This window comes from Miniopterus schreibersii (assembly GCF_964146895.1).
Source record: "Miniopterus schreibersii genome assembly, chromosome: 19".
In the NCBI taxonomy this organism is placed as follows: Eukaryota; Metazoa; Chordata; class Mammalia; order Chiroptera; family Miniopteridae; genus Miniopterus; species Miniopterus schreibersii.
Window position 1 is genome coordinate 36,501,185 of NC_138119.1, and position 27,878 is coordinate 36,529,062.

The 27,878-nt window shown below is 52.3% G+C and overlaps 1 protein-coding gene across 1 annotated transcript; it reads right to left on the reverse strand.

Moving 5' to 3' along the window:
- Window positions 1–7,427: 7,427 nt before the first annotated feature.
- Window positions 7,428–26,291, reverse strand: TBX19 (T-box transcription factor 19; the record flags this gene model as incomplete). The annotated part of the gene is made up of 8 exons (XM_081121930.1): window positions 7,428–7,713; window positions 10,445–10,580; window positions 12,681–12,869; window positions 14,234–14,295; window positions 15,736–15,797; window positions 17,453–17,587; window positions 18,819–19,083; window positions 26,095–26,291. The coding sequence occupies 8 exons, from the start codon at window positions 26,289–26,291 to the stop codon at window positions 7,428–7,430; spliced, it is 1,332 nt and encodes a 443-aa protein (XP_080978056.1).
- Between the last annotated feature and the right edge of the window lie 1,587 nt (window positions 26,292–27,878).

The following is a 27,878-nucleotide window of genomic DNA, read 5'->3' on the forward strand; positions in this document are numbered from 1 at the left end:
ATCCAGGCCAGTTCCACCCAGATGCCCAGGACCCCAACCTGGCTGCCCGCAGGCCCATGGAGCAAGAGCCTTGTCCCCAAACCTCCAGCCTCTGGGGATGGAAGGAGCCCACTCCACAGCTGGCTCCAAGGTGGCAGCTGCAAATAGGGACAGTGGGTTCCCCACTCGGACTGCAGCCTGAGGAGCTCCTGGGTGCCTACAGCGGAGGACACCCTGCTGGTGTCCCTGTCCCAGCACCAGGACAGCGGGTTCTCTCCTGCTGTCCTTCAGTGGGCACATGCACAAGGGGTAGTTTAGGGCTGGGCATTAGGAGGTGCCTGGTCCCAAGAGCCAGCTCCTGTGACCCTGCTTTCTGATGTCTTGGGTTCCAGGCCCCTGGCCACCATGAACTATGCCAAACGTGCAGGCACCATCAGCGACCTTGGGCCACCAGGCCTCCAGGTGCAGCCTGGCCCATCCGACAACCTGCAGAGCCTGCGCAATGGAGGGAGCCCAACCCCTCAAATCACTCCCAGCTGCAGCTGTGAATGGACCGAAATCAGCCCCACGTGGACAGATCCTTGATGGGATCCAGGGTTTCTCTGCCAACCAGGACCCCCAGGTGTTTCTTATGGAAGATAGGCCAGCCCATCCGGTACCCCCGGGGCAGAGTGGTTGAGGCCCCTCGAGCCCTGCCTTCAGTGACAGTATGCGCCTTTGGATAGGTTAGGGCTTGGAATTAAGCAGATTCCTTGTTCCCCCAAGAGCCCAAAACTGTGACCAAGACTCTCATGACACCCTGCGAGGTTTAGATCCTGGCTGCCCTAACCTGCACTAAACCCATCAGTGGGCCTTGGGCAGCTGGAATCTCCAGCCACCTGCATGGTGTCCAGCATGCAGGGGGCTCACTCCGCCCTAACCCTCCCCTCCTCAGTTTCGTGCCCTCTGGCAGATAGAAATCTGGAAACAGAAAATGCAAACTACGAGCAAAGCTGGCATCAATACAAATTTGCCAGGAAGTCCTTTACATTGTAAGCAGAGAAATTAATTTGGCTGAGGTAATACGTGAAAATAGAATTGTAGAATTTAACTGTAGGGGATTAATTACAATCTCATTCATTAATCCAGGGAGGATTTCTGGGAAAGGAGGGATTGCAGGCAACATATAAATATCAGAAAGACGAGCCTAAAATGCACTGGTATCGATTAAGTGGTCCACTGACCCAGGATGGCAAATAGATGTATCTCACCCTACCACCCAGGCTCCCGAGAGAAGACACGGGGAACATGCGCGTGTCCCCATCTCTCTGAAGTCACAAGGAGACCTTGGAAGGTGAGGAAGTCAACAGCCCATGCACATGGCAAAACCGGGATTTCTTATTCTATGTAAACACACAGCCCCCAGCTGCCCTTGAAATCCCGGCTACAGAGATGATGGAGAAGAAGAGGTGCCTGGCAGGGCTCCCCCCACCCAGCTCTGGTTCTGGCCTCCTCTCCCGGCCTTTGCAGTCTCCTTGCTGTCTCTAGATCCACATAAGTAGCTTTCAAGCAAGCTGAAAAACTGGTCCTCCGCAAGATGATTGCTTTTGTAAGTCTAGAAGCTTCAGCTGGACCAGGCTGGCTTCTTACAGGCCTTGGGCAGCACTCTAAACAGAAAATCCTATAGAAGGAGCAGAGAAGGTGGGGAGCAGGGTGGTGGGGTGGGCTCGCTGACTCCTGAGAACCAGCTGGTCTTTGGGAGACAGGGCTCAGGAGTGCTGGACCCTAGCTGAGTGCTCTTGCTTGTACGGCCTCCCCTGTCCCCCACTGGTCCTTTTCCTGCCTCTGGGAGGCAGTTTGCATGCCTTCAACATCGAATTGTCAGCTCCAAAGATTCAGGACCAAATGCATTGTATTCTCAGACATGTTTCATAAGTGATGGCTTGCTTTGGGGGGGGGAGGGGGGGTTCCCTGTCCTATCCAGAAGGCAGCTTTCGTCCTGTTGATGTCTCAGGTATCATCATGACTCTCTTTATAGCTGCCAGTCTTGCATGGGTAGCTCTTTCTGTAAAAAATAAAAATCTGCAGAATCATTCGTTTTTTTTAAGTTCTGCCTCAGAAAATGATCAGCCACGACACAGCACGGTGGTGGGTGAACTGGCGCTTTGCTGCCACCTAGCGTCAACCTGCGAGGTTGGTGCAGCGAAGAGGCAATGATCAGGCTCTGGACCTGGTCCTGGGTCACACAGTTGGCTCTGAACCTTCAGCGGCTAGGCTCTGATTTAAAGAGGCAGAGCACACATGCCCACAGACAGAAAACCCGAGGCTGGCACCTGCCCTCACACCCATCACCAGGGCAAAGTCGGTGTGCCCACCACTCTCTCTCACCTCCAGACCTTTCCAGAAGCTCTCGGGTCGTTCTTTCCTCCCACCTGAATCCTGCTCCCATCCCCCCGTATCCCCTGGTGAAAAGATGGGGAGGGAGGAAGAGGCAGGAAAGCATAAGCCGTGTGATTTTCTCTAAGCTCTGCAGTCTTACCCCCTCCCCACCCGAGAGCTCTGAGCACTAAATGCCTCAGCTTTTGAGAGAGAAAAAGGGATCTTAAATCCATGCTCAGAAATCTCCAAGAGGTGCACACCATCGAGGTGCTGTGCGCATGGCCTTCCACAGGAAGGGCTGGAGAGGACCCTGCGAGGCAACTATAGACACATGCTCAGGAAAAAAACTAAAGCTCATTTAACTAAAATTAGGTCTGATGCGACCCATCTGCCAGTGTAAAGCCCCAGTAGCAGCTGGTGTGTGTTGTGTGTGCCCAAAACTGGGAACACTCCCACGAGACTCCTTCAAACCTTTAATGATAATGCTGTGAACTTCAGTTCATCAGACGGGTCAGGGCCAGGAAGGTTTCATTTGATTTTCTAGTTAACAGAGAGTTAATGGAGGAAATCATCTCTTATCCAGGAACGTGGTTCCTGGTAATTTCAACTTTTCATGCACGTCCATCCTACTGAATACTCCTGTTGCTACATACGAAGACTTTGAGATACTCTGATCAAAGTTTATACAGCATGGGCTGGGGAGGACTGCGGGTGTGTTATACGGCAGAATTTCACTCGAAAATAACTCCACGGGCTAAAATTCAAGACTTGTCTTACAAGAGAGAAGATTAAGTCCTGCAAACAGTTTTTTGAGTTGCCCACATGAATATAGAACGTGCAGACTTGGCTTAATAGCCGGTGATGGCCAAAATCTGAAGTTTGGCAACAACTTTGAGAGAAGAAAACCTTAAAACCTTAAGATCATAGGCAGTACTCTAGGTCTCAGGTCACATCAAGCCCTTGGCAGGGAGACGCTCGATAGAGCTGGACAGATGGACAGGGTTGTCTGTCCTGAAACAAGCAGCTGCTTTTACTGCACCCAGCACTTCTGGCGGCTCCAAGCAGCAGTTTCCCTCCGCAGGTAATTGTGCTGTGCAACAGCCCCACCTGCAGGATGCTGGGAAGAGCGCGGCCGTGGGATTTCAAGCCGCCAAGGTGCGTCTGGTCTCAGCTCTGCCACTCCTGCTATCTCTGCCCCGTTCCTTGTCAGGAACAGTCACCCCCAAGTGGGCAGAGCAGCAGGATTCTGCATCCGCACTGGTCAGCCCGCAGCATGTGTTCCTGGTGGAGGTTGACCAGCACCCATGCTGTCTGGTTTCAAACTGGAATTCCACGATCCAGGAGGCCACTGTCCTGGGCAAGCCACCGTGGTCACAGTGGCCATCGTGGATACCTTGGTCAATGTCTGTGCTTGCCTCTCCTGTTTCCCAAGGACTCACTGGCATCCCTTTGGGACAAGAAGGTATGAGGAGAGGGACAAACATCTACCAGGCTTCAAATAGCTTTTATTGCCCCAGCCAGTGTGGCTCAGTGGTTAGAATGTCAACCTGTGCCCCTAAGGGTCGTAGGTTCCATTCCCAGTCAGGGACATGTATCTGGGTTGCAGGTTCGCTCCCCGCCCCCAGTTGAGACTTGTGCAGGAGGCAAGCAGTCGGTGTCTCTCTTAAATCGATGTTTCTCTTTCTCGGGCTCTCTCTCCCCCTCCCCCCTCCCTCCCACTCTCTGTGAAGAGCAATGGAAAAAATGTCCTCTGGTGAGAATAACAAAACAAAAAAATTAAATAGCTTTTTTGAGAGTTTTGTCTTGATAACTTAAGTGTTTTCACTCTCAATAACCACCTCCCTGTTCTTTCCCCCAGTTCCAGGAGGTGCCCCTGGGGGACAGAGGGGCTTAGCAGCATCCTGTGAGCACCTGGCTTCGGCCTGGTGGGCGAAGGTGTTTGGAGCCGAGGCTGCCTCGGCCACAGAGGGGAGGGCTGGGGAGGCCACGCAGACCCCTAACGGGCCCCCGAGGGGAGACACTTCCAAATAGACCAGGCCTTAGGGAGAGTGAAAATCTCGACCACCCGCCTAAAGGAAGCGCACTAACCCTTTCTATGCAGTGGAATTTAAGTTTCTCTTCACTTTCATGTGGCCAGCCTAAAACCCAACTTGGGCCCGTTTCTCTTTACAATGAGCTAGGTGATGAAAATGCTCTAAGTGTCTCTAAAATCTCAGAGAGACTCATTTTTTTTAACTGACTGAAGCAATCAAGTGCTCTTCCTCCCGGTCAGAAATGAGCTCCGGACTCTCCTGAGAAAACACCGGAGAGCATATGGCTCCGGCTGCAGGGCTGCCTCCAGAGAGCCTCCACACAGCAGCCGCCACCCTGCGCGTCCCGCACCACGGCAGGCTCCCCGCCGAGCGTCCTGTGAGACCGGCGAGCCAGTCACCCCCACCCCGGCTCATGCTACGTCATCCTCTGCAGAGGACCCCATTCACCTGAGCAAGAGAAGTGAAAAGGGAATGAAGTTTCCTGGCTTCTTCTGCTCTGTCCCCTGGGCGTCTTCTGTCTGCTCCAGGCTGGGGGAGGGCAAGACTAAAGGTAGGTTTTCACAGAGCAGTTTGCCAGGCACGTTGGTGCATGACCCCTGCCGCAGAGACTGGTGAAGAGGCCTGTCCCTGACCTGCAGGGGCAACAGGAGGCAGCGATAGTCTCAGCTTCTAACAGAATGAGAAATTGCCACTTTCTACAACTTACCAAAATGCCATCTTGCAGAGACGCTAACATATTAATACCTTAATGGCCTCCAACGCATCGCAGAGGGACTAGGGAACCAGAGCCCCGTCCTGGGGCAAGCTGACTGGGCAGCTTTGCAAAGAGCAGTGGTGTGAGCACAACGTGCCTCCATCACTCACACACGGGTGCCTGGAGCTCTGGCCAGGCGACCCGAGTGCGGTGGCTTTCCAGGTCACCGTGCGGTTGAGTGGCGTTGTTTCAGAGATCTGAGTCTAAAAATGGAATGGCCCATGTTAAAGAAGCCCTTCTAGAAAGAACCAAGGACTCCACAGGGCCATGTTTGCATGCCCAGACTAAGGCTTGGAGTGGGGCAGGTTCGAATGGGCTCAGCCGGTAGGATAGTGGTGGAAGCAGCTGACCACTGCCGGGCTCCAAGCTGGACCTTAGGTGCCTGCAGCAATGCCCAAGTGACTATTCGGTCAATGCTGGGAGAACCACTCACCACTCAGGTCTGGAAACCTCGCTCCCAGGATTATCAACACATCCAGTAGTGGGTACAAGAGGCAAAGGAGAACCATTGAAACAGTGATTTTGCTCATGGACTACAGCAGTGGCCTTGGCTGGGGCACAAGCTACAGCGTGACCTTGGCTGGGACACTGACTATAGCAGTGACCTTGGCTAGGGCAGAGTTTGGAATTTTTATCTGAAACGAGGTTCCTAGAGTATTTATCATTCTATTTCTCTATTCTAGGCAAGTCTTTTCAAACTTGACTCTGTGTTGCCCGACTGAGTGGCTCAGCGGTTGATCCAGGAGATAAGGTTCAATTCCTAGTCAGGGCACATGCCTGCGTTTCAGGTTTGACCCCCAGTAGGGGGCCTATAGGAGGCAGCCAATCAATGACTCTCATCATTGATGTTTTTATCTTTCTCTCTCTCCCTCTCCCTTCCTCTCTCTGAAATCAATAAAGACATATTTTTTTAAAAAAAACAAAAAACCAACTCTGTGTCCATTGTCTGGTGCCCTTGTTTGAAATGCAAATTCCTGGATTCTAGCCCCAATGATTCAGATCCCATAGGTGTGGAGTGCGGCCAGGAATCTGTGTCCTAGCAGGTGCTCCAGGTGATCCCGGCACTGGGAAGCCAAGGACCAATGTTAGGAGTAGCCATTCTAGCACCGTCTCCATATGTCAGCAACGACTGAGAACTGGCAATCCCCACGTATCCCAGGGCTCCCACGCTGACAGTCTACCCTGCCCTGAACACGTGTCTCTGAGCTCTGCCTCTACCACTGTCCTTTAGCAAACACGCTTCACACCAGTTCAGTTCAACCAATGTTTATTGGGCACCTACAATAGGCAAGGCACAGAACCAGGAGCTGTGGGGCCCAGAGACAAGGCTGGGCCTCGCTCCCAGGGGCTTACAGTCTGTGGGAGACTCGCACAGGTAAGAGGAGCAGAGGCAGAAGGAAATGAGTTCCAACAGAGGCAATGCAGCGGGAGAGCAGGAGGCAGAGAGTGGGGCGAGATAGAGCACCTGGGGGGCACTGGCTACACAATGGCCTGGGCAGGCCAATGTCTGATGCAGGCTGTGGCACTTCTGCCGCCTGGGAGAGGAGTAGGATCCGCACAGTGGGACTGGACAGAGGGCAGCTCGGGCACAGGAGAAGGTACAGCGCTGTGAACGCCCACTGACAGCAAGGAGAACCGAGGCAGAAGTCTCCCTCGACTGAAATACAGCTGCTAAAGTAACGGGGAGCTCAGGCTGGAGAAGTGGTGAGGCTGGTGGTACAGGACCTGCTGGTGGTTAGGGGACATGCGCCATCCCCCGCAGGCACTGGTGAGCCATCGAAAGTTCCTGAGCAAGGACGCACATGCTCTCACCTCCTCAGTTCCAGGCCCCCTGCCATATTACATGATTAGCTCTATCTTTGCTAACTTCACTCTGAGTTACAGCTTCTCTTGCTCTCAGAGTAGAAGCCTGTGGCCGCTCGTCCTCAGGGGCTGCACAAAGCGACAAAGCAGTGGCCTTAGGTTGGCAACCTTGGCGCTTACCTAACAGCTTTCAGCCTCACCGCAGAGGAAGTAGGCCTTCCTGAATCATTTGGGAGCAGGGCAAGGCACTAGGAAGGTGTCCAACGAACTGTGGCTGCCTGAGCACAACAGATCCGCTGCGGAGAGATGAGAATGCAGAGAGAAAACGGGAGAAAGGTGCAAGCTCATAATTAGCTAATTAGCATCACCCACACTGACCAGTCTGCCTGTCGGCCTCTGGAAGAACCCACTGCGCACGCCCTGCAGCCCCACCCGCCGGGTCGGGGTTTCCAAGTGCTGGACACACAGAGGTTCTGCGAACACCTGCCCTCCGACCCTGCCTAGCTGTCCAGCGAGGAGGGAGAGTGGCACCCACCCCCACCCGAGCCACCCCAGCCCGCGAATGGATTCGAGGCCACCGCTGTCCAGGTGGACACGGCGATGCTGGTCAGCGAGGGCTCCCCCAGGACCTCCACACCCACTGAAGTGGACGTCTGGGTGGAGAGGGGCGAGGTCACAGCTGGGTTACCCAGGAGAAACGCTCCTGGGGACCCGGCGTGCACCTCTGGGCCAGGCCCGGCAGGGCCCCCCCCGCTGTTGCTGATGGTCCACAGGCACGGGTAGGGGCTGCAACACAGAAAGAGACAGGAGGGCGGGGCTTGATGGCGCCCCAGGCGACTTCCCCTGCGCACGCACGGTCCTGAGCGGGCCTCGGGGGTCGGGGGGGCAGCTGGCCGCGGGGTTGTTTCCGGCTCTGACACAGGCTGGCCCTGATTCTGCAGAGACGCCAAGGGAAGCACAAGACGTATGGTTGGGTGTCCTGAGACCTGACCCTGGGGCTGGCCCTGCCACTAGCAAGCTGTTCACTTTCAAACACAGCCACTCGCGCCTCTGGGCCTCCCCTCTCATAGCCTGGGGGCAGGAAGCGGGGAAGGGGACGTTGGGACAGTCTGATCTGTGAGCAAGGTGTCTCCCCGGCCTGGAGAGGAGATGTGGTGAAATAGCCAGGACACCCTGGGTCAGAAAGCCTGGGACAGAATCCCACCCCCGCCACTATTAACCCTGTGACCTTGGTCAGGTTATTCAATATCTCTGAGCCTCAGTTTCCCCTCTTCAACACCGGGACGCTAATTACACAGCCCTGCAGACACCGCCGGGAGGATTCAAGGAGGGGAGAATGGGACGCTGGCGCACTGAATTCTACGCCTGGTCCCCGGGTCAGCGCGGGCGCCGGCGCGAAGGCCAGGCCCGGGACCCCCGCTGGCCCCCTCTTATTCTGTAGCACTGCCCTCAGGGGGCTGCACACCGCGCCACCTGGTGAGGTTTGAGACTGCTGCCGGGCCCTGCCCCGAGACGCTGGTTTGCCGAGTCTGGCACGCAGCCCGGGCGCCAGGACGTTTCAAAGCCTCCCGCTGACGGTCACGCGGGGCCACTTGGGCACGCGAACGTAGAGCCAGGTGGGAGCCGGCAGGACGACCCCACTGCTTCGGGCCTCTATCAGCACTGCGCTCGGACGTCGGGGAGTCTCTGCATCGCCTGAGACGAGGCTGCCTGGTAACAGACTCATCACCCAGCGGCGGTCCTGACACACTGGCTTTTCTCGAGCACAGCCTTTAGAGAGGCAGGAAGGGGTTAAGCGCACCCCTGAGGCAGCGCCACCTCGCACTCTGCACCCTGCCACATGTCCGACATCACTGGACCACATAAGACCCGCAGAAGCCCAGGCCTTTTTTTTCCACCAGCTCAGCCGGCCGGGATTCTGGCCCCCGTTTCTTCTGCACCATCAGCCCTTCCTGGAGCTCCTGAGCAGGTAGAAGTCCCTGGACTCTGAGTTACAGGACTTCCTGTGTGACCTTCGGGTGTTTTAATGCTGCCCAGCTTTAGTTTTCCTCACCAGCGGGGAAATTTTCACACCAGCCCATGGAGCGCTATAACCGACCTCCAGGAAGTATCTAGTGCGGAACTTGGTACGTGGTGGCTTAATATCTTCGAGGTCATTCTGTCTCGCTTCCTGCCACAGCCCAAGTCAGTGTTTCCCTGAGGCCCCCAGCCAAGCCCTGTCTGCTGGAAACACAGTGTGAGCCACACACGCCAGGCTCAGCTTCCCAGGGGCCGCACTTTTAAAAAGGAAAGAAAAAGATCTTACTGTTAATAGTATTTTATATAACTGAAAATATTTAAAATAGTATTTCTTATTCTGCCTTCAGTGTAAAAAAATCATTGAGGCTTTTATTCTTCGCTTCGCATTCGTCTGTCTTCCACGTTCCGTGTGCACCACACTTGCTGTGCGTCTCAACTGGGACTAGGTTCAGTGGGCGCAGGCAGCTGGTGGCGGCTGCCTCGGACAGCCTGGCACTGGACCCCGTGGCCACAGCAACATTGAGAACACAATTTACAGCAACATTGGCAACACCTGGAAGCTCGTGGCAAATGCAGGGTCTCGGGCCCCAAATGTGCATTTTAACAACATCCCGGGCAATTCTGATGCATTTGGAGCATGAGAAGCCCTGCTATAAAGCGAGGCCCTGCATTCTTCTAAGTTGTTCTTGACTTGCAAGATCACAAGTCCTCTGACATCTGCCCAACCCCATCTTGTAATTTTGAATCCCTTTTTGGACCTTCTCTAAATTCTGCATACCTCTGTCGAGCATAACAGCTGACACGGAGATAGAATTGGCTGCTTACGAAGCACTTAGTGCACTTTCTCATTTTGATCTCACGCTAACTCTGCAGAGGAGCTCACATTATTACAGATAGGCCAGCTGAAGCTCAGTGAGGCTAAGAAAGTTGCCCAAGGTCACAGAGTCAATAGAGAGGGAGCTAAGCAACTCAAGCCCACGTCTGTCCAACTCCAGGTGCCCTTGCCCTCACCCCCCACAGAGATTTCTGGACGTCAGAACTAATGCGGGTCTCTGGTGAGAGTCCACAAGGGGTCCTACGTGCTGCACTCGGCCCCATCATCTGCATCGAGAGCCAGGCACCCATAGCCTGTGCCCCCGCTAGGCCGGGTGGCTTATCAGAATATGCACAATGAAAGGTCTTGAGTTCTCAGTGTGTATTTACTTTTCCCCTTCGATTCCCCTATATCCATTATCTATCTGTGATCACCATAGTTCATGGTATTTCTGACTGGTTTGAGACAAATGATCCCGGGCCATAAAATCTTTAACCTTTAAAAATAAACTACTGAGCAGGTGCTTTCCTACCCCCTTCCTGCCGGGTGAACAGTCCACCCTGTTGCTAACCTTCACCGTCACTGCCCAGGGGCCTGGGAGTCCCGACAACAGCTGAGACCCAGCCCCGTGGAGGACAATCCCTGGGCCCCACAGCCAGCGAGCACCCGCTGCGCCCGCCTTACCTGGGCCCCGGGTTGATGGGGCCGCTGGTGTGGGGCACAGACAGGATGCTGGCGTGCGGCGCCGAGGAAATGGAAGTCCAGCTGTCAGCTCCGGAGAACACTTGCAGGTTATTGCCGGCGCTTTCTATCAAATTCACTTTGGAGAAATAACAACAGCTCAGTGGATGGAACATGCAGACCCTACAAACGTGGCGACCAGTGACATCATCCTGGGGCCAAACAGCCCTGGCTTGTCTACCGGTGCCCACGGCTGTTAGTACTTTCTGAGGGAAACAGCAAAGGGGGGGAACTCGGGCTTCAAAACGTCAGCCATACACCACAGACTATCTTATTTTAATCTCACAGCAGCTCAGCTCCACGTTACAGGGGAGGCTCAGAGAGCTGGGGGGCACCGCCCTCTGAGACACGGCTCTGTCTACCTCAGTCACCACACTTAAGAAGGTCATCGCCCCTCAAGCTAAGCCTAAGGGCCACCAGTGCCCAGGCGAGCCGTCTGAGGTCCGGGACCTTATACTCAGCAGCCTCAGACGTACACCTCTCAAGAGCAGTGTCTTCCATGTCCTTGAATCTCCAGGCGCATAAATAGTGAGTGTGTGAGCGGAAGAAGGAAAAACGGAGAGAGGCAGAGGGGAGAGGAGAGGGAGAGGTTTCCGACGGTCACGCTGGCTGGTCTCCCTCCCAGGATTGGCACTCACAGCTTCCTTGGCCTGGCTCCCTCGCCTTCTACCTCTCCTCCCTCTACTCCGTTCCCCGGACGCAGGCTCTCTCACCCTCCTGGTCTTCGCTCCCACCACTCTGTCACCTGGAGGGCCCTTGCCTCTGCCTGTGTCCCGCCATCCACCCTCCACCTGTCCTTCTGCATGCAGCCTTCAGATCTTCAGCGTTAACCCCTGGGGGCAGATCTAGCTGCCCTTTTTCCTTGATCCCCATGGCACCTTGGCTTGTGTGTTTTACACAATGTTTCTCAACTCTCCTGTGCATGGGAATCACCTGGGGATCTTGTTACAAGGCAGCCTCTTTCAGAAGGAGAGCCTGAGAGCCCACCTTTCTAAGACGTTCCCGGGGGACGCTGCAAGGCCAGGGCCACATTAGAGCTGCCACTACATTGTATGAGGATCAGTGACGCACAGATTCGTGTGGCCCTGAGCTCCTCCAGGGAACACACTAAACCTCAGTAGCCTTCCATCGCCTAGACGAGGCCTGGTGACATGCTCAGAGGGCGTGTTTTGTGTGCTGACCATGGAGAGAACCGGGAAGCAGAGTGAGAACACTGCTCAGTGTCTGAGACATTAAGCTCCACACCTTCCTTCCTGGTAGCAGCTGTCACGGTTGCCAGGAGGCAGGCAAAGGAGCACAAGGACAGGTACTGGTGACCAGGAAAGCCCTCTGTAGATACAGAGCTCAGGTGTGCCTGGCACTGAAGTCTTAACACCCTCCACCATCTCCCATGCCAGGGACTTTACTTCTTTGTTTTATTTCATGTCGATCTCCCCACCTGAGAATAGAATCTCCATGAGGGTCAAGTCCTTGCCTATTTTGTTCATGGGCAGAACCTGGAACATTGTCAGCCCCCAGTAAATATTTGTTGCATGAATAACTGCATGAGAAATCCACCCTTGGTTCCATTGCTCCCTCCCTCATACAAATAACCAGGCAAGGGGTTGACACAGGTCAGGGCAGATGAGGCGGCCGTCAGTGAGATTAAAGCTCACAACAGCGTCAACATAAAAATAATCAGAGTGCACAAACTATTAAGGATGGCTCCTCGTGCCTTCGACTAATCAAACCCAAGCCTGGGCGCAGAGCAACCCAGCTCCCCAGAGACCATCGTGATGAGCACTTTAGCTCGGGCCTGGTGCTCCTGGGGCTGAGCACGCGCACACCTGTAGAGAAGAGCCCGTGAAGGCGACGAGCTGAGGGTCTCAGACCCCAGCCCCTGGCCTGGCCTTCAGAGACGAGCCTGGAACTGCTCAGGACATCGGTGCCCTGAGCAATCACACACATTAGGAAGTAGGAGACTCAGTGTCTTGTGAAAAAATGACAAAATGCTAGAAATGTCATATCTAATAAACAGTATTTCAAAGAAAACTTTAAAATAATAACATACAAAGATCTTACATGTTTGACGAAAGGGGTTCCATCGTCAGACACTTCTTTTTACTGCGTATCCACTTCTCTCCTCCACCCTCCCCACCCGCACCCAGGCCCCCACGGATTTAATGGGCAGGGCACCCACCTGCAGGAGAGTGGTTCCTGTGCACGCGTGCAGGAGGGTAGGGAGCCTGCCGGTGTCCCCGGAGGCTGGGGTAGCGCTCACAGCCGTGGTGGGTGTGGGGGGCAGACAGGGGCAAAGGAGCCGCGTACTGGTAACTGGCGTTTCCTGCTGTGCACACGCCGTCCGGGTTGGAAAAGATCCAGCCTCCCACTAGAACAGACGAGAGGAAGACACAGAGACTGGCACCAAAGCCAGGCCCCCGGCCACTTTGCATAGCTGTTGCTGTGTGGACTGCACTGAATGTCTGCCGTGGGACATAGATGCCACCACCCTGCCACTCCCCTTCACCCCCACCTCCTGCCACCCTTCCACGTTCGCAGCTACGTCGGCTTCTCTGGAGATGGATGGCAGGTCCTCGCCAAGTTTGTGACGCTGGAGTCATAGCGATATTAAAGACTATTGGAATGTATGAGTTAATAGAAATTCAAAGCTTAAGTTGCTTCTGACTTCACTGAATGAAATTAAGTCGGTCTAAGAAGCAGGTGTTAGCCGCACACACAGCTCACCGACCTGCAGCCACCAGGACTGTTTATCCTGGTTGCACAGAGGGGTGGAGGCCTCTCTATTTCTGCTCATCAGGGAGGTTCTCACTGCTCCCCTCATCCCCCCCAAGGAGGATCCTGAAAGCGGAGAGACAGGGGCCCGGCCAGCACGCCTTGGCAGCAGGAATCTTGCAGAATATTTTGGAAGGCTGCAAAGTATTTCACAGAAATTTGTTTGTGAATGATCGCCTCAATTAATACAGAAATTGCATCTGGCAAAATTTAACATACTTTGATGATTAAAAAAACAAAAAACATTCAACAAACTAAGAATGAAAGGAAATGGCCTCAACATAATTCAGGCCACATATGACAAGTCCATAGCTAGCAACAAACTCAACAGTCAAAAGCTGAAGAGATCAGGAAAAGGCAAGGACACCTGTTCCTGACATTCTATTCAGCACAGTACCGGAAGCCACTGGGCAAAATCAAAACGATAAAAAATAAGGAAAAAGAAAAGGAACCCAAATTGGAAAGGAAGAAATAAAATTATCTCTGTCCACAGATGACATGATCTTACATAGGAAAAACCCTGAAGATCTCTCACACACACACAAATGTTGGAACTAATAAACAAATTCAGCAAAGTTGCAGGACACAAAATCAACACACAAAATCAGTTTCATTTCTACACACTAACAATGTCTCTATCTCTGTCTCTGTCTGTATCTCTGTCTCTATCGCCATCTCTACCTGTCTCTGTCTGTCTCTATCTCTGTCTCTGTCTTCACTCTCTGTCCCGCTCTATCTCTGTATCTCTGTCTCTGTCTCTACCTATCCCTGTCTCTGTCTCTATCGCTGGGAACACTTGCAAGGCCATGGACTTGTCTTGAGCGGAAGAAATACCCCCTGGGTCTTGATGGGAGATTTGGAACAGGCCTGGGGCAGTCACAACATGTGGAGTCTGATGTGGTGGGAGTTGGCCCCTAGTGTCGCCCCAGGTTCCTCCCACCCGGAGTTCACCTGACTCACAGTGCGAATAAGCCACGTGCTGGCTCTCGGAGATCGCTTCTGGAACATCTTTTAGGTGGCTCCTGAAAGAGGGACGAAATGCACCATGGCTGTCCAGCTGACCACACAAGTCAGCACAAAGTCTGCCCTAACGTCTCTGGAGAGCATGCTGTTCTTGAAAATCAAGCACTCTTTTTTCTCAAATCTACTATCTTTCCCCCACTCCCGTTCCTCCAGGGCACTTTATCCAACTGGCCATTGCTCGCCGAATTGTAATTTTATGGTTACTCCAATTTGCCGTATTTATAACTCTGTCTACTTAGTTTGGTCTTACTGACAGGCAGGCCATGGGTCCTGCCTGACAGAATTCAAGCACTAACGACAGCTGAGATTTGTGGAGGACTTCAAGGCACAACCACAGCTGTGATAGGCCAGACCCTCCAACGATCCTGCGAGGGAAATAAGATTTAAAAAGTGGATCTCAAGCAGGTGAGCTGACGTAGGCCAGCTCAACAGCCAGGAAATGGTGAAGCTCAGACTCAAAGTCAGGACCCCTTACTCCAAGTCCTAAATTCTTCTGCTTGTACCATGCTTACTGCCTTTCAGAACCCGGGCTCTGTCAGCTCACACATCAGATTTTCTTTAGGCCTTTACTTCTCCGAAAAAGTTCTAAGTATGTCTCCTACACCATCGAAATTAAGCCAGATATTGACAGGTCAGATCCCCTGTGGCATCATTATAAACAGCTGTCCATTAACCCAGAGCCTTTACAATGAAAAGGGAACATTAGATAGTTATAGGAGGTATCGAAAAAGACTTGACACTCAGGCTTTAAAACCTGACCACTTCCACCAGAAATCATATCAATGCTCCAGGGCTTGTCGATAGAGGTCATAACTGTCATTAATTTTCATTTATAACTGAAAGAAATGAGCATAAATTGGTTATGCTCATTAATTAATAACTATCATTAATTTTTCATTTTTTTCCTAGAATGGAAAAGAAAGATACAGGGATTGAAGTCACTGGCCCAACGTGGTAGAATTTTTACACTCGGAGTCTAACTTTCTCTCAGGCCTGAGAGATACAAACCTCTCACCTCTGAACTACGCACATGAATGACTCACCTTCCCTAGGCTAAATGTCGTTTTCTTTAAATCCAACTCACTGAAACCACAGTACTCAGAGAGACTTGGGGAGGGCAAAGTGAAACATATAAAATCTAAATCACTTAATTTTTTTAAATGTGGTTGTGCCAGTTTCAAGAGTCTGCAGCCAAACAGCTGACGAAACATTGCAAGTTAAATGTTCTCCCGACCCCTATTATAAGGGACAGATAATTAAGAGTTGGTTGAATTTTGTTGATTTTGTTAAGTGTTCAGTTGAATATTTAAAAAAATATATTTCTATCAATGGTAATGCAAGTGCTACTTGTCCAGCTCCTTTCTGGACAATCATAAATTTCACATTTGCAGAAATCAAGGCATCAAGAAATCGGGTTTTACTGAAATGTCTCTACTCACCTTTCCTTGGCATCCAGGAAGGCTTTGGCAAAGGGGTTGTACTTGATTTTGAGAGCTGTTATCTTATGTTCATAAAGATGAGAAGTGTTAGTGAAAGCAGGACAGGCAGGAGCAGACACAACGCTTTGTCTTCACCTGAGAATTTCTGTAAAACCAGAACCGCCCCCGCCCCGTCTTTTTCTCCCTCCTCCACGTTTCTTTGCTTATTTCTGCACAAAACCGCTGTCGACCGCACTGTCTCTGGCAAAGAACGTTTTATTGTGGCCCATCATGAAAATGGCAAAGGCGGTGCACCTGAGCCAAGAAAGCCAAGCCCTGGAAAGGAGCAGAGCACCTTGCGTGCCACCCCAGCCTCCTTTCTTTGGTTCAGTCGTTCTTTTTTCTTTCTGCAGTTATGGAGCACCTGCCGCACGTCAGTTAGGCTTCTAGTCCCTGGGGACACCGTGGAAAGCGAGGCAGTGAGATCCCGCCCGGCCAAGAGAGCGGTCCGGCCTCGCCCCCCTATTGTTAAACCAGGGCCTACGCACTCAGACTCACTCCCACCCCCTGCTGCCCTGGTGCCACGGCCTCAGCCCTCTCCATTTGCTTCAGGGCCACCTGACTTCCACGCATCACGCCTCAGGCATAGGACACGTATGTTGGGTCTATATACTGGGGCTTCCACTCTCCCCACTGAGGACACAGCACACATGCAAAGTTTTATTCAGTGCAGTTTCCCCAACACGTAGAGCATCCAGCAGGTAGCAACACTCACCGAATACCTGCTGAGTAAGTGAATATTGAAATGAACGTTTGTGTCAGCAAAGGCCTGAGCCGTGCTGAGCTGCTCTCTTCCCGGCGGCTCGGGAGCGGCAGGAAGCCCAGGAGAGAGGGAGCAGGCTGCCGAGCCGCGTGCTCACGCCCCGCGTCCTTCCTGGCTTCATGTTCAGGGGGATCCATGGTGACTTTTTAAAAGCCCACACAGTGAACAGTACAGAAGTATGCAGTGGGAATGAAAGGCAAAGGGTAAAGGTGTATCCTCCCCTCCTGCCCTTGACCTCACTCTCCAGGGGCCCTACAGATGCCAGCTTCGTGGGTGTCCTCCACACAGTCTGTACATACAGAAATCTATATGCCCATCTCTAGTTAAAATTTGTTTTAAGTTTAAGCAGAAAGAATCCAAGCTTCCACAGGTGCTTCTGATGACCAGCAGGCCTAAGATCCCCCCAAAGTACAGGATGGACCCAAACATCCTGCCCAGAGCCGTTTAGAGGCCAGTTTCTGGCAACTTGGCTCTAACCCAGGGAGTGGGCTCAAGCCCAGGCAATAAAAGACCCGAGTGTGCTCAGAAAAACCAACCAGCGGGACAGCTAGCGCGACACAACCTGAAGGAGGGGCAGACCTGGCTCAGTGACCACAGACTCGATGCTAGAGCAGGGGAGACAGCAGCTTTGTGCAGGCCAAGGGCACAGTCCTGGAAACAGCCCTGGCTCTGTCGGGTTTACCACGCAGCACGACCCGCCCACTGGCAGCGGGACAGGGAGTGCCGGCGGGCCTTCGGCAAACGGGCAAGAGGGAGCGGCCAGTGGCCGTCCCACTGTTTAACTTCACCTCTGCCGAGTGTATGCGAATCCTGAAAAACCTACCTGTCACCCCAGCTGGGTCGTGGCAATAAAAGCACCCCCTCCTCGTCCCCCCACGCTCTCCCAGGTGACACGCATGCACCCCCCCCCCTTACCTCCTCATTCTGATAGGCAGTCACAGCTATGAACTGGGTTTCGGGGAAGGAACAGTTCATGACCATCCGATGGGCACCTCCCACACGCACTATGTGAACCTGGGGCTCATATTTATGCAGAGAATTCAGCATTATCTGTTGAGATGCAAGAAGAGGAAGACCAGCCATGCAAAGCCCAGGCTCTCACAGGTAATGGACCAGCTGGCCCTTGTGGTTGTCCCAAGCTCAGCGCCACCCAGTTAGGGCCACACACTGGGAATCCCCGGTCACCTGAGACAGCACCACACCTCTATGAGCAATGATGGGGGTGGGTTTCCAGGGAGTTTTCTAAAGAATATTCAGTTTTCTGCCAGAAATTCTGACTCCCTTATTTTTCTCTCCCTATTTTCAGCACAATGACATGGGTTTTGACCTACTAAACATACTGGTTTCCTTCACAGGAGGAATCAGCATTTTAGAACATGGACCTCGGCTGCATTCCACAGGAGCTGCCCAAAGAGTAATGACTGCGTCTGACATCCGCTGGTCACGGAAAACCCACTCTGTGCCTCCACTGAAAGATGCGCTGGAATCTGGGAGGCGATAACAGTTTACTTTCCAATTTCCTGTTTTAATAAAGAACTGGAACCTTCTGGAAACTGCAAAGACTTGGGTGGGTTCCCTCCCCCTCCTGACATGAACGCCTGCCCCTCAGCTGGTGAGCATTGGGAGGTCAGAAGGGGCGCAGAGGCTGCAGGCAGGGGGACCCAGGGAAATGTAGGGGGGCAGACCTTTTCCTCTAATTCCCCCTAATTCTACCTTTCATAAAGTGAACAACACCCCTACACAGAACACTAGTATTTGTAATCCCACCGGAGAAAACAAAAGAGGAGAAAAGCCCCCAGATCGTGTTTACTCTGATTGAGGAGCCTGAGTAAACCCTTCCTTAGTGGAGGTTTGTTTGGGTTTTTTCTGCAAACCCAAAGCTGATTCCATATTCTACTGATAATTATCCTAATGCCCAAGTGGAGGTACAATTATTTCATTAGGAACAGCTCTCTATTAAGGCATCTGTCCATTGCCAACACGCCACTCTCACCAAAAAAGGGCGAACGAGTAACAAAACGCACCGCCAGCCTCTCCCTCCCAGCTCAGCGAGGCGAACGGGAGAGGGCCCTGGTTAAGTCGGCTCTCTTCACAGCAGGAAGTCCATTAAAAACTGAAAGCACCAATTAAGAGCTGTTTATTCCTGTTTACATTCGGACTCCGGGGAGTAATTGGCTTCTGTGGGAGAAGAGGCCAGTGGGGACCTCTCTAATTGCCTAAATGCACCCTGGTTTTTTCTTGATTGGTTTGCGGGGCGTTAGCCAGGCCACCGGAGACCTACCTGCCCACCTCCATTGAGCTTGTTGGTGAGCTTGACTTTGCTGAAGGAGATGGGCGCTTTCATCCAGTGGGCCCCGAAGTTGGGCGAGTCCGGGTGGATGTAGACGCAGCTGTGGCTGGAGACCTCTGGCTTGCCCGCGGGCACCCATTCCCCGTTGACGTACTTCCAGCGGTGACTGTCCGTGGGGACAAAGTCCAGCAGGAGGGAGTACATGGCATTGGGGTCCAGCCCCGTGACACTAATCTTTAGAACAGGGAACATCCGTCTAAAAGAAAATGCAGAAATTGAGCCACAGGAGGGAAGTTAGAGTGTTAGGGACACTGCCCTGCTTTTCCAGCCATCAGAATATGCCAAGATTTCCCACGGAGAATGCCTGGGGAGAGGCCAAATACATCAGTGTAGCTAGAAGTTTACAGAAATGCAGGCCCTCAGACCTCACTCTAGACGTACTCAATCAGAATCTGCTTTTCCAAAATCCATTAGAACATTAAAACCTCAGAGTTTGGTCTAGAGGACCCGCCAAGCCGGCAGTCCCAGTCCCAAAAGAGCCTCTTTCCACAAATGCATTCATCTTGGGGTTTTACTCTAAACTGTTGTGCTGAGTGTAAAAGTCTGAAAACCACTGATCTAGCCATTTGACAGAGGAACCTGAAGCCCAAGGTGAATGTTCACACAGAGAGCTTTTCCAAGTCTTCTCCTGGCACAAGTGGGATTCTCACACTCACGCCACAAAGCCGTCCTTCCCAGCCTCACAAGAGAGCTCTGTCTAACAGTAAGAGCACTAGTAGATAAATGTAGTTTCACTGTAAAGTAAGTGAGGGGAACTCCTGGTTATACGAAGTTAGACCAGTTCCTTTCCTGCGGGACTTCTCAGAGGCTTTACACTACTAATGCGCACCACAAACCTTTGAGAAGGAGGCACAGGATGGTACACACTCTGAACTCAAAGGACAGTGAAGCCATCTTTGCATGAGCACCTTGAGGGAGTCTGAGCTCAGGGGATGTACCTGGAGACACGCTGATCTGCCTTCACGGGTCCTTCCTCCGCCCTCTAGGTCACACAGCAAGTCTGCTCTCAGGAATATCAGGAGCAGCCTCCTCACCACTTGGCTCCTGACTCCCTTTGGTTTATTGTTCTTTCACCAAACATTGGAAGTTGCTCCAAAATGTCCTCTAAAGACCTGGTTTCCAGACACATCCCCACGCTACCTGACTGCCCAGATGCTGTCTTATTTGTCAATACTGCTTTGAAAATCTGCATCCCCAAATCCAGAAGGTAAGCATCAAGAGTCTAGATATTTGCAGCTCAAAGTGGTCCATGAACCAGTACATCAGTGTAGCTGGAAGTTACAGAAATGCAGACCCTCAGACCTCACTCTAGACCTACTCAACTGGAATCTGCTTTTCCAAAATCCATTGGAACATTAAAACCTCAGAGATTGGTCTAGAGGATCCGCAGTGTTTTAGACAATAACTTAGGAGATATGCACAGGAGTCTAAGGACTGGTGCTTCTGATGGGCTGAGGGAGAATGAAAGGGAAACTGGGGTGGGCTCACTACTACGAGAAGGGCCCAAAGGCCAGGAATGGGCACAGGTGAGGACTGGAGGGTCACCAAGCATATCCTACTTTGTACAGTGGTGCCCAGCTCTGAGACAAGGTAGAATGGGTATCGTTACACATGGGAAAGGAAGGAACTGACTGGCAGATGACAGGGATGGATCTAGAGGACTCAGGCATCCAGTTCCAGGCTCCAGGGTGCAAGTCACATGGGCTCCCTGAGCTTGCCAGACATTGATAGGGTGCTTTCCCCTTGGCCCAGCCTCCCTGCCTTCTCCTACCTCACTCACTATGCCTTCTCTCTCTCTCCCTTCTGATTCTGCTAGTAAGTAAATATGGACAGGCTACAGGGGAGAGGAAGTCCCCGAAATGTCTCCCTAAATCTGAATACCTTATTAGAGATTTAGTTACTCATTTAACAAACGGCTTGAAGGGCCTGCTCTATGCCAGGAACCGCTGTAGGTGGGAATTCAGTGGCAAACCATCGCAGGCCATGTGTCTTGTTCATGAAGCCCACATTTGAGAGGAGAAGTCAGGCCACGAAAATGCCAGAGGCCACGAAGGAACTAAAGTGAGTGATGTCAGTAGGGAGATTAAAGGCGGAGGAGCTACTCTAGATGGACCCTAGCGGTTTGCGATAACATTTAAGCTGAGACCCAAATAAGAAGTGGGAATGCCAGAAATGAGTGATGTCAACACACCTGCACGCAAAAGAATTGCAGTGCAGTGGACCTTGGGCCCAAATAAGCCTGGACTATTGAGGAAGGAAAAGGCCAGCGTGGCTCAGGCAAATCAAGAAGAAATTCAGCTTTCACTTCCGCTGCTAACAGGACCGAGTGCCCTCCCCCTCTCGACTGTGTCGCGCTGAGCCTCACAGGGACGGCAGCTGGCTTTGCTTTTCACGCTCCATCCAGAGTGTTACCTGCTGTTCCAAGGAAACTGCGACCCCGTGGGAAGTCTCAGCGCCACCGGCCAGCAGAGAAACGAAACCAGTGAGCACCGTTTCCCACTCCCCAGCAGGGACAGTGACAGCGTTGGGGAGGAGGAGACGCGGAGCCTTCGTATGCTGCAGGTGGGAATGGAAAGGGTCCCCACTCAGGAAAACAGCCTGGCAGCTGCTCAACCAGTTAAATGCCCAACTGCCACATGGCCCCGCAATTCCATTCCGAGGGGCACACACAAGGGAAGGAAAAACACGCATCCACACAAAAGCACAAGTGCTCACAGCGGGTCATTCATACAGGGCAGGCAACACGCACGCCCACCAGCTGTGCACGGACGGGCATGGGGGACGTGACCACGGAGTATCAGGTGGCAGGAAAGATGCCACAACACGGAGGAACCTGGAGGGCATGGTGCCACGTGAAAGAAGCCAGACGCAAAGGGCCACACACTGTATGACCCCATGAGCATGCAGTGCCCAAGTGGGCAAACCTACGGGGAGAGGAAATGGATGAGAGATTGCAGGGCCCGGGGAGGGCACGACGGGGAGATGGCGAAAGACGCAGGGCTTCTTCGAGGACAACGAAAACCTTCTAAAATTACTTATGGGACCATTTGCACAGTTCTTTGAAAATACCAAAAGCCATTGACTTGTGCACTTTAAATAGGTGAATTGTAAGGAATGGGAACCATCACGATAAAGCTATTAACAAAAAAAGTAAAGCAGCCACAGTGTCCTGGCGCTTAGAAGGACACATCTGAGGGGTTGTGAAATGGCTTATTGCTTTATTCTCATTAGTCCTTCATTTGCCAACAATTTGATAATTATTTTTTTATCAACAAACAAATGGACAAAGGGATGCTATGTCTTTTTAATCTCCATATGCCAATGAGGAGTCAATGTAGGTCAGCCAACTTGCCAAAAGTCTCCCCCGGCCTCTGAGCCAAGTTCTGCTCCTCCGGCCTCAGGAGGGCCAGGACACACGACATGCTCACCTGCAGGCAGCGCCCGTGACCGGCTTGTTTTCGAGGACGAATTGCTCTGCTCATCAAGTTGACCCCCACCCTCCGCTTTTCTTTCCAAAGTGCAACTAACCACAGAGATACCCAAGAATCTTTGGGGAGCTGAGAAATATGTAGATCAGTCGCAAGTAAGAGAGAGGGGGAGATGGAGAAGGAGAGGGAGAAGCGGTGGGGCAGGTGAATAAGTCCTCCCCAAACCACGTTTGAGGAACCGAGGCTGGTTGAGCTGCCCATGAACTCTGTTGCTTTGCTGTAAGGTTTTCATTTTATTTCCCTAACAGGGGACCTTGGAGGCAGCAGGGCCAAAGGATGCTGTGAGGAGTAAGGTTTGCTGGAAGGAAGGGGCAGAGATAAGGCAGATGTTGTGGGTGGGGGAGCAGCAGAGGTGGGTAAAGGCAAAATTCAGGAGGTGTCGCTCCTAAACACCTTCCTCCATCTACCCACAGAACTATGATGTCTGTAGAACAGTCATCAGAGCTCTGGGAGTGTGAGTGTGAGCATGTGAGTGTGCATGTGTGTGTGTGTGTGTGTGAGCATATGCATGTATGTGCATGTGTGTGTGTGTGTGCACCCAAGCACTAGGGCAGACTACACCAATACATGTGCTCCTCATACATCCCAATGGTTAACTTGGGAGGAGAATGCCTGTGGGGTATGGACACTTGGACGGTTACCTGCCTGGTGTGCAACCTGAATTTTCTCCACTCTTGCACTGGGCTCACTGCACTGACAGCCTGTCACGATCACTGGCAAGTTCAACGTAGGTACCCCAATACTTACTTTATGATAGCAAATGGACGTACCTGCCCCAAGGCAACTTTAGTCAGAATTAAGTCAGAATTATTTAGTTTGATGGAAATACACATGAAATGTAGCGTTTTCCCCTAAGGATGTTACAGTCATGAACACAAGAGGAACCAGGGATTTCATTTCTTTGCCTCTGCAGCCTGAAGTAAGTCTTTTCTGCACCCCAAAATAGAAGTTCCGAGCTTAAGGGATGCAGGGGAAATGCTGAAAGCCAGCGATGATTCAAATGAGCCCTGGGAGGTAGTGTAATTGTCATGTTATCTCTGAAAGACTGATGATGAATCACTAAAAGTTTTCAATAAAAAGAAGGCAGGAAGCAAGGGGGGGAGGGAGGGCAGCAGGATCCCAGGTTCCGGGAATAATTCAGTGTTTTGGGGAGAAAGTCCTCTCTCTTTACTATTTCTGATCAATATCGGGGTGAGCCTACAATTTATGAGTAGAAACAGCTCTCCACTGGCAAATGAGCCTTTTCCTTCTCTGGTCGGCTGGCCTGTGCTATTTCCAGGCCTGCTCTTACTACTCAGGACAATGACGCCAAGTGCACAGGGGCTGACGAACGGACTGCGGCTTTTAGAAAAGTCAGCAGGTCCACTGCCTACAGGGGTCAAAGGCCCAGGCTGGGTGTGAAATGCCAGGAATATTCTCCACAGGGAAGGGCTGCAAGTCCACCACCCCGGGGCTCAGGAGGTGGCTTGGAAGACAGGGAGGGGGTATTTGGAGGGGATACAGCGGGGCTATAGTCCGAGGAAATGGGTAAAAAGGAGACGCTGAAGTAGGTGGTTAGGAGGAAATCGGGACACAGAAGAAGGTAGTAAAAGAGACGATGAAATAAGAAAGGTGTGTCTAAAGCAGGCACAGTAACGTGTTGCCAACAATTCAGTCATGAACTGAGACTGAGCCATTGCAGACCAAGCTCGCTCATTAACCAGCCGTGTCATCTCCTGGAGACGCGTCCTCCATCGTCACCTGGAGAAGGGAGGGGGCATCTCCCTCCCGGCAAAACCGTGGCCCAAGGGGCAGAAACCTAAAGTGCATCTAAGGAAAGATCCAGTTCACTGGAGGAGAGAAAACAGCAGCAGGGCCTCCACCTCCACAGAGAATCAGAAAACCAAGGTGACCACAAGGAATAGTTAATAGTAGATGACTTCAACCCTGTGAAGAATTTTAAATTTTAAATATGGAGAGAAAAATTGTATAGGTAAAAAAGGGCAAGAGAAAGCACATGTCGATGTGACATATTATTAAATTGAATTTTATAATGGTATCAGAAACTTTTATTCCTTACGGAAAGAGATGAAATATATTTTTACTTGGTGATTGTATTTATTTTGTTTATAAATGACTGCTCCAACAGCCAAAGAGATAGTGTGAGGTTAAGTATTAGTGTAACTACTACCAAGTACAAAGAATAATAAACAGAAATTCCTCCCTATTATCAGATATCATAAAATTTTTACAGCTGTACCACCACTCATCTCTGAAAAGAAAGCGAATCCAGCCCTGGCCGGGCGCTCAGTTGGCTGGAGCGTCATCAGTGCACCAAGAGGCTGAGGGTTGGATTCCCAGTCGGGGCACACGCCTGGGCTGCAGGCTCGATGCTTCTCTCACGTTGATGTTTCCCTCTTTCCCTCTCTCCCTCCCTCGATTCCTCCCTTTTTCTTTCTAAAAACATATCCTCAGGTGAGGATTAAAAAACAAATAAACATGTTTTATATCTCTTTCTACCAAAAACAATGTGTAGCTACCGATCAAGAGTAGGAACAGCTACAGATATTAAAAGAAATACATCCTATGTATGAAATAAGGAGGGTGCCGGTTCAGAAATATAACAATCACAGTGTGTAGCAACACCCTGGTTTCTGGCACACCTGTCACATACGAAGCACCTCAATGTCATGTAACCGCACTTGGTTCACAGTTCTCCCGGATCCACAGGAATGGTTCACTTTCTACTCTGGGCATTTTATTCAAAAATGGGAAAGTGAGGCCTCAGGAGTGGAGGCATTCTGCACGAGGCGAACGCCTTCCAGAGGGTCACCGAGTCCCGACTCTTCTCTGCTGGAGAGCAGACGTTCTCTCTCGGGTCACTGTTAGTCCTGCCCAGGCCAACCCCACTGAAAACACCTTCCCACATGAACCACAAGATGAGTGTGTATCGGCTGAATGTTGGGAGCTGGTCTGGCCAAGCAGGGAGCAGTGAAATTATCTTTCAAAATATTTGTGTCTTTTCTACTAAGTGAAAGCTTCTAAAATTACCTGGCCAGCCCCTTAGCGAACAAGATTTAATAGAATCTGAGAAATGCCAACAGAGATCAGGTTCAGTTAATCCCTAATTTGTTGCAATGAGAAAAAAGAAATCTTCCCCTTTCTCAGGCAGTACGTGTCAGTTTCATTACCTGGGACCACAGCGGCTCTCGGTGTCTCTCTCACACACACACGCACACACACGCACAACCTCAACCGAACACGCGCCGCAAACACACACCAGAGCAGATGCCGTGAGAGGCAAAGATTAAATTTGTCCTTTTGCTCCCAATTTCAACTAGTCAGAAATCTCTGGCAAGTTTGTTATATTTAAGCGAAAACCACCCAGCTTCCAAATAAAGCTGCCTTTCCCCTTATCTGAAAAAGTTGGGGCTCAGGTCTGCTCCAGGATACACCGTCAGTCAAAACCTGCCATCATTTTCTGACGTGTGAGCACATTTCCCAAAGCCATGGGACATGCCCCCCTGTAGAGTAATTTCCCCACTGAAAATGCATGCAAGGCAGGTGGCCTCGCCCTCCGCCTCTCGGATGGTCTCAGAGAAAATTAAGTTGGCCAGAGTAGCGTGGGAGACTGCTCTCGCGTGTTTAATCAGACCCCACGGCAGCCTCCTCCATATTTACGGGGTCTCACCTCCCTCGCCAAGCCCAGCCGGCCCAGGCAGGGCCACAGAGAAAGTCACCTGCCATTCTTGGTCACGATCATCTCATTAGTGACTTCCTTGAACCTCTGCCAAAGAGGGGCGTCCTCCAGGACGATCCGAAGCTGCTTCTCCGTGGGGTCGCCTTTCTCCCTCCCCGCCTGGAGCTCACTCTCCACCACGTTGAGCAGGCGAGAAACGGTGCCATCGCCAGTCTTCTGCGTGCCCAGCTCACTCATGGCCACGGGCCCCTCTCAAAGAGAGAGGCGTTTGGCTGGGAGACGCTCCCTACCTCGCCCGCTCCCACCTCCTCCTCTCACTCGCCTGTGAGAGGACGGTGCCCGGGGAGCTGGAGAGAAGATGCTGGCTCTTGCCTAAGCTCCTAGCATGACACCCCTGAAAGTCTCCAAATTATACACCAACCTGTTAAGCTTTAGTTAAGGGGGGAGGGGAGAGGGGGAAGAAAAAGCCCTCTCTTAATTACTCATTGGATCAGGTGGGGGAGAGCCCGGCTCTGCCATTGGCTGCTGAGCATAGAGTAACCATTTAAGAAGAGTACTCCATCCAAATTATCAGGCTTTTATCTTGTTGTACCTGAAGAGGTCTAATCAGCGTATTGAGGACCATTTTCCCGTTAATTAAAATTGTTCTAGGCCCGGACTGCCACAATCGGGCAAATCATGTTTGTGTATAAACCATGGCATGTGGCCCCTGTAGGAAGGAGGTCCTGGAAGGATGGACAAACCTGAGGCCAAGGCAGGTTCCCGGACACGGGTCGAGAGCCCAAGTCCCTCAGCTCCCCGCCAGCCCAGAGCGTACCTGGAGGCCCAAGGCACCGCGCCAAGGACTGTGGCCACCGCAGCGGAGACCAGGGTGGGCCAAATGACACCCGCCGCCCACGGTCAGAGAGCAGGATAAAAGAGCTAAGGCCTCTTTCTCCCAGGGTGTCCCCGACGGGTCACCTCTCTCCTGAGGGACCCTACACACACCCACACTCTGCTCACCTCCCACAAACAGAAGAGCCCTGAGCAGGGTCCTTCGTCCCTGGGATCCGAGCCCCAATTTCTCTAACCTCAGCCCCAGGCAGAAGTAGAGAAACCCCTTAGCACCCGCCCGCCTCCGAGGCGCCCGCTCTCCCCCGCTCCCCGCCGTGAGTGAGAAGGAGCCTCGCCAGCAGCACCCAGGGCGGCTTTGGTGCCGGGTCCAGAAAGGCACCGCGGCGAGTTTCCTTCGGGCGGCCCCTGGCACCCAGGTGAGTCCCCACGTTTCCCAGGAAGACACCAGCAGAAGCTGTCCTTTCTCTCCCATGGCCCTGGCACAGACGGGCCGGGAGGGCCGGGCTGAGCCGCCTCCTCAACCCCGAGTGCGTCCTGGGGGGGGGGCGGGGGGCTTCTCGCTGCAACAGAAAGTCGGAAGGGAAAAGCAAAAAGAGTAAAAGCAAAAAGGGAAGATCAAGGCAGGGCGAGGACGGCACTTAAAACTCATCCAGCGCCCACACGGTGCCGGAGCCCATGAGGCGTCACCTCCTTGAGGGATGGAGAAGTGGCTGGGCCTTCCCGGGTTTAATCGGAGAGAGAAGGTGACAATGCAGACAACTAAGCCACCATCGAGTGACAGGTCTGAGGATGTGGAACAGGGTGATTTGGGGCAGGAACATGGGTGCCAGGCAGCGTGGGGAGAACCGGGTTAGAGGGGTTTGTAGGGAAAGGCTTCTCTGCGGAGGAGACTGCTCGGCTGAGACCAAGGTGCAGGCTGGGGGTGGAGGGCAGGCCGGGGAGGAGGGCAGGCCGGGGGTGGAGGGCAGGCGGGGGGAGGGGGGGCAGGGG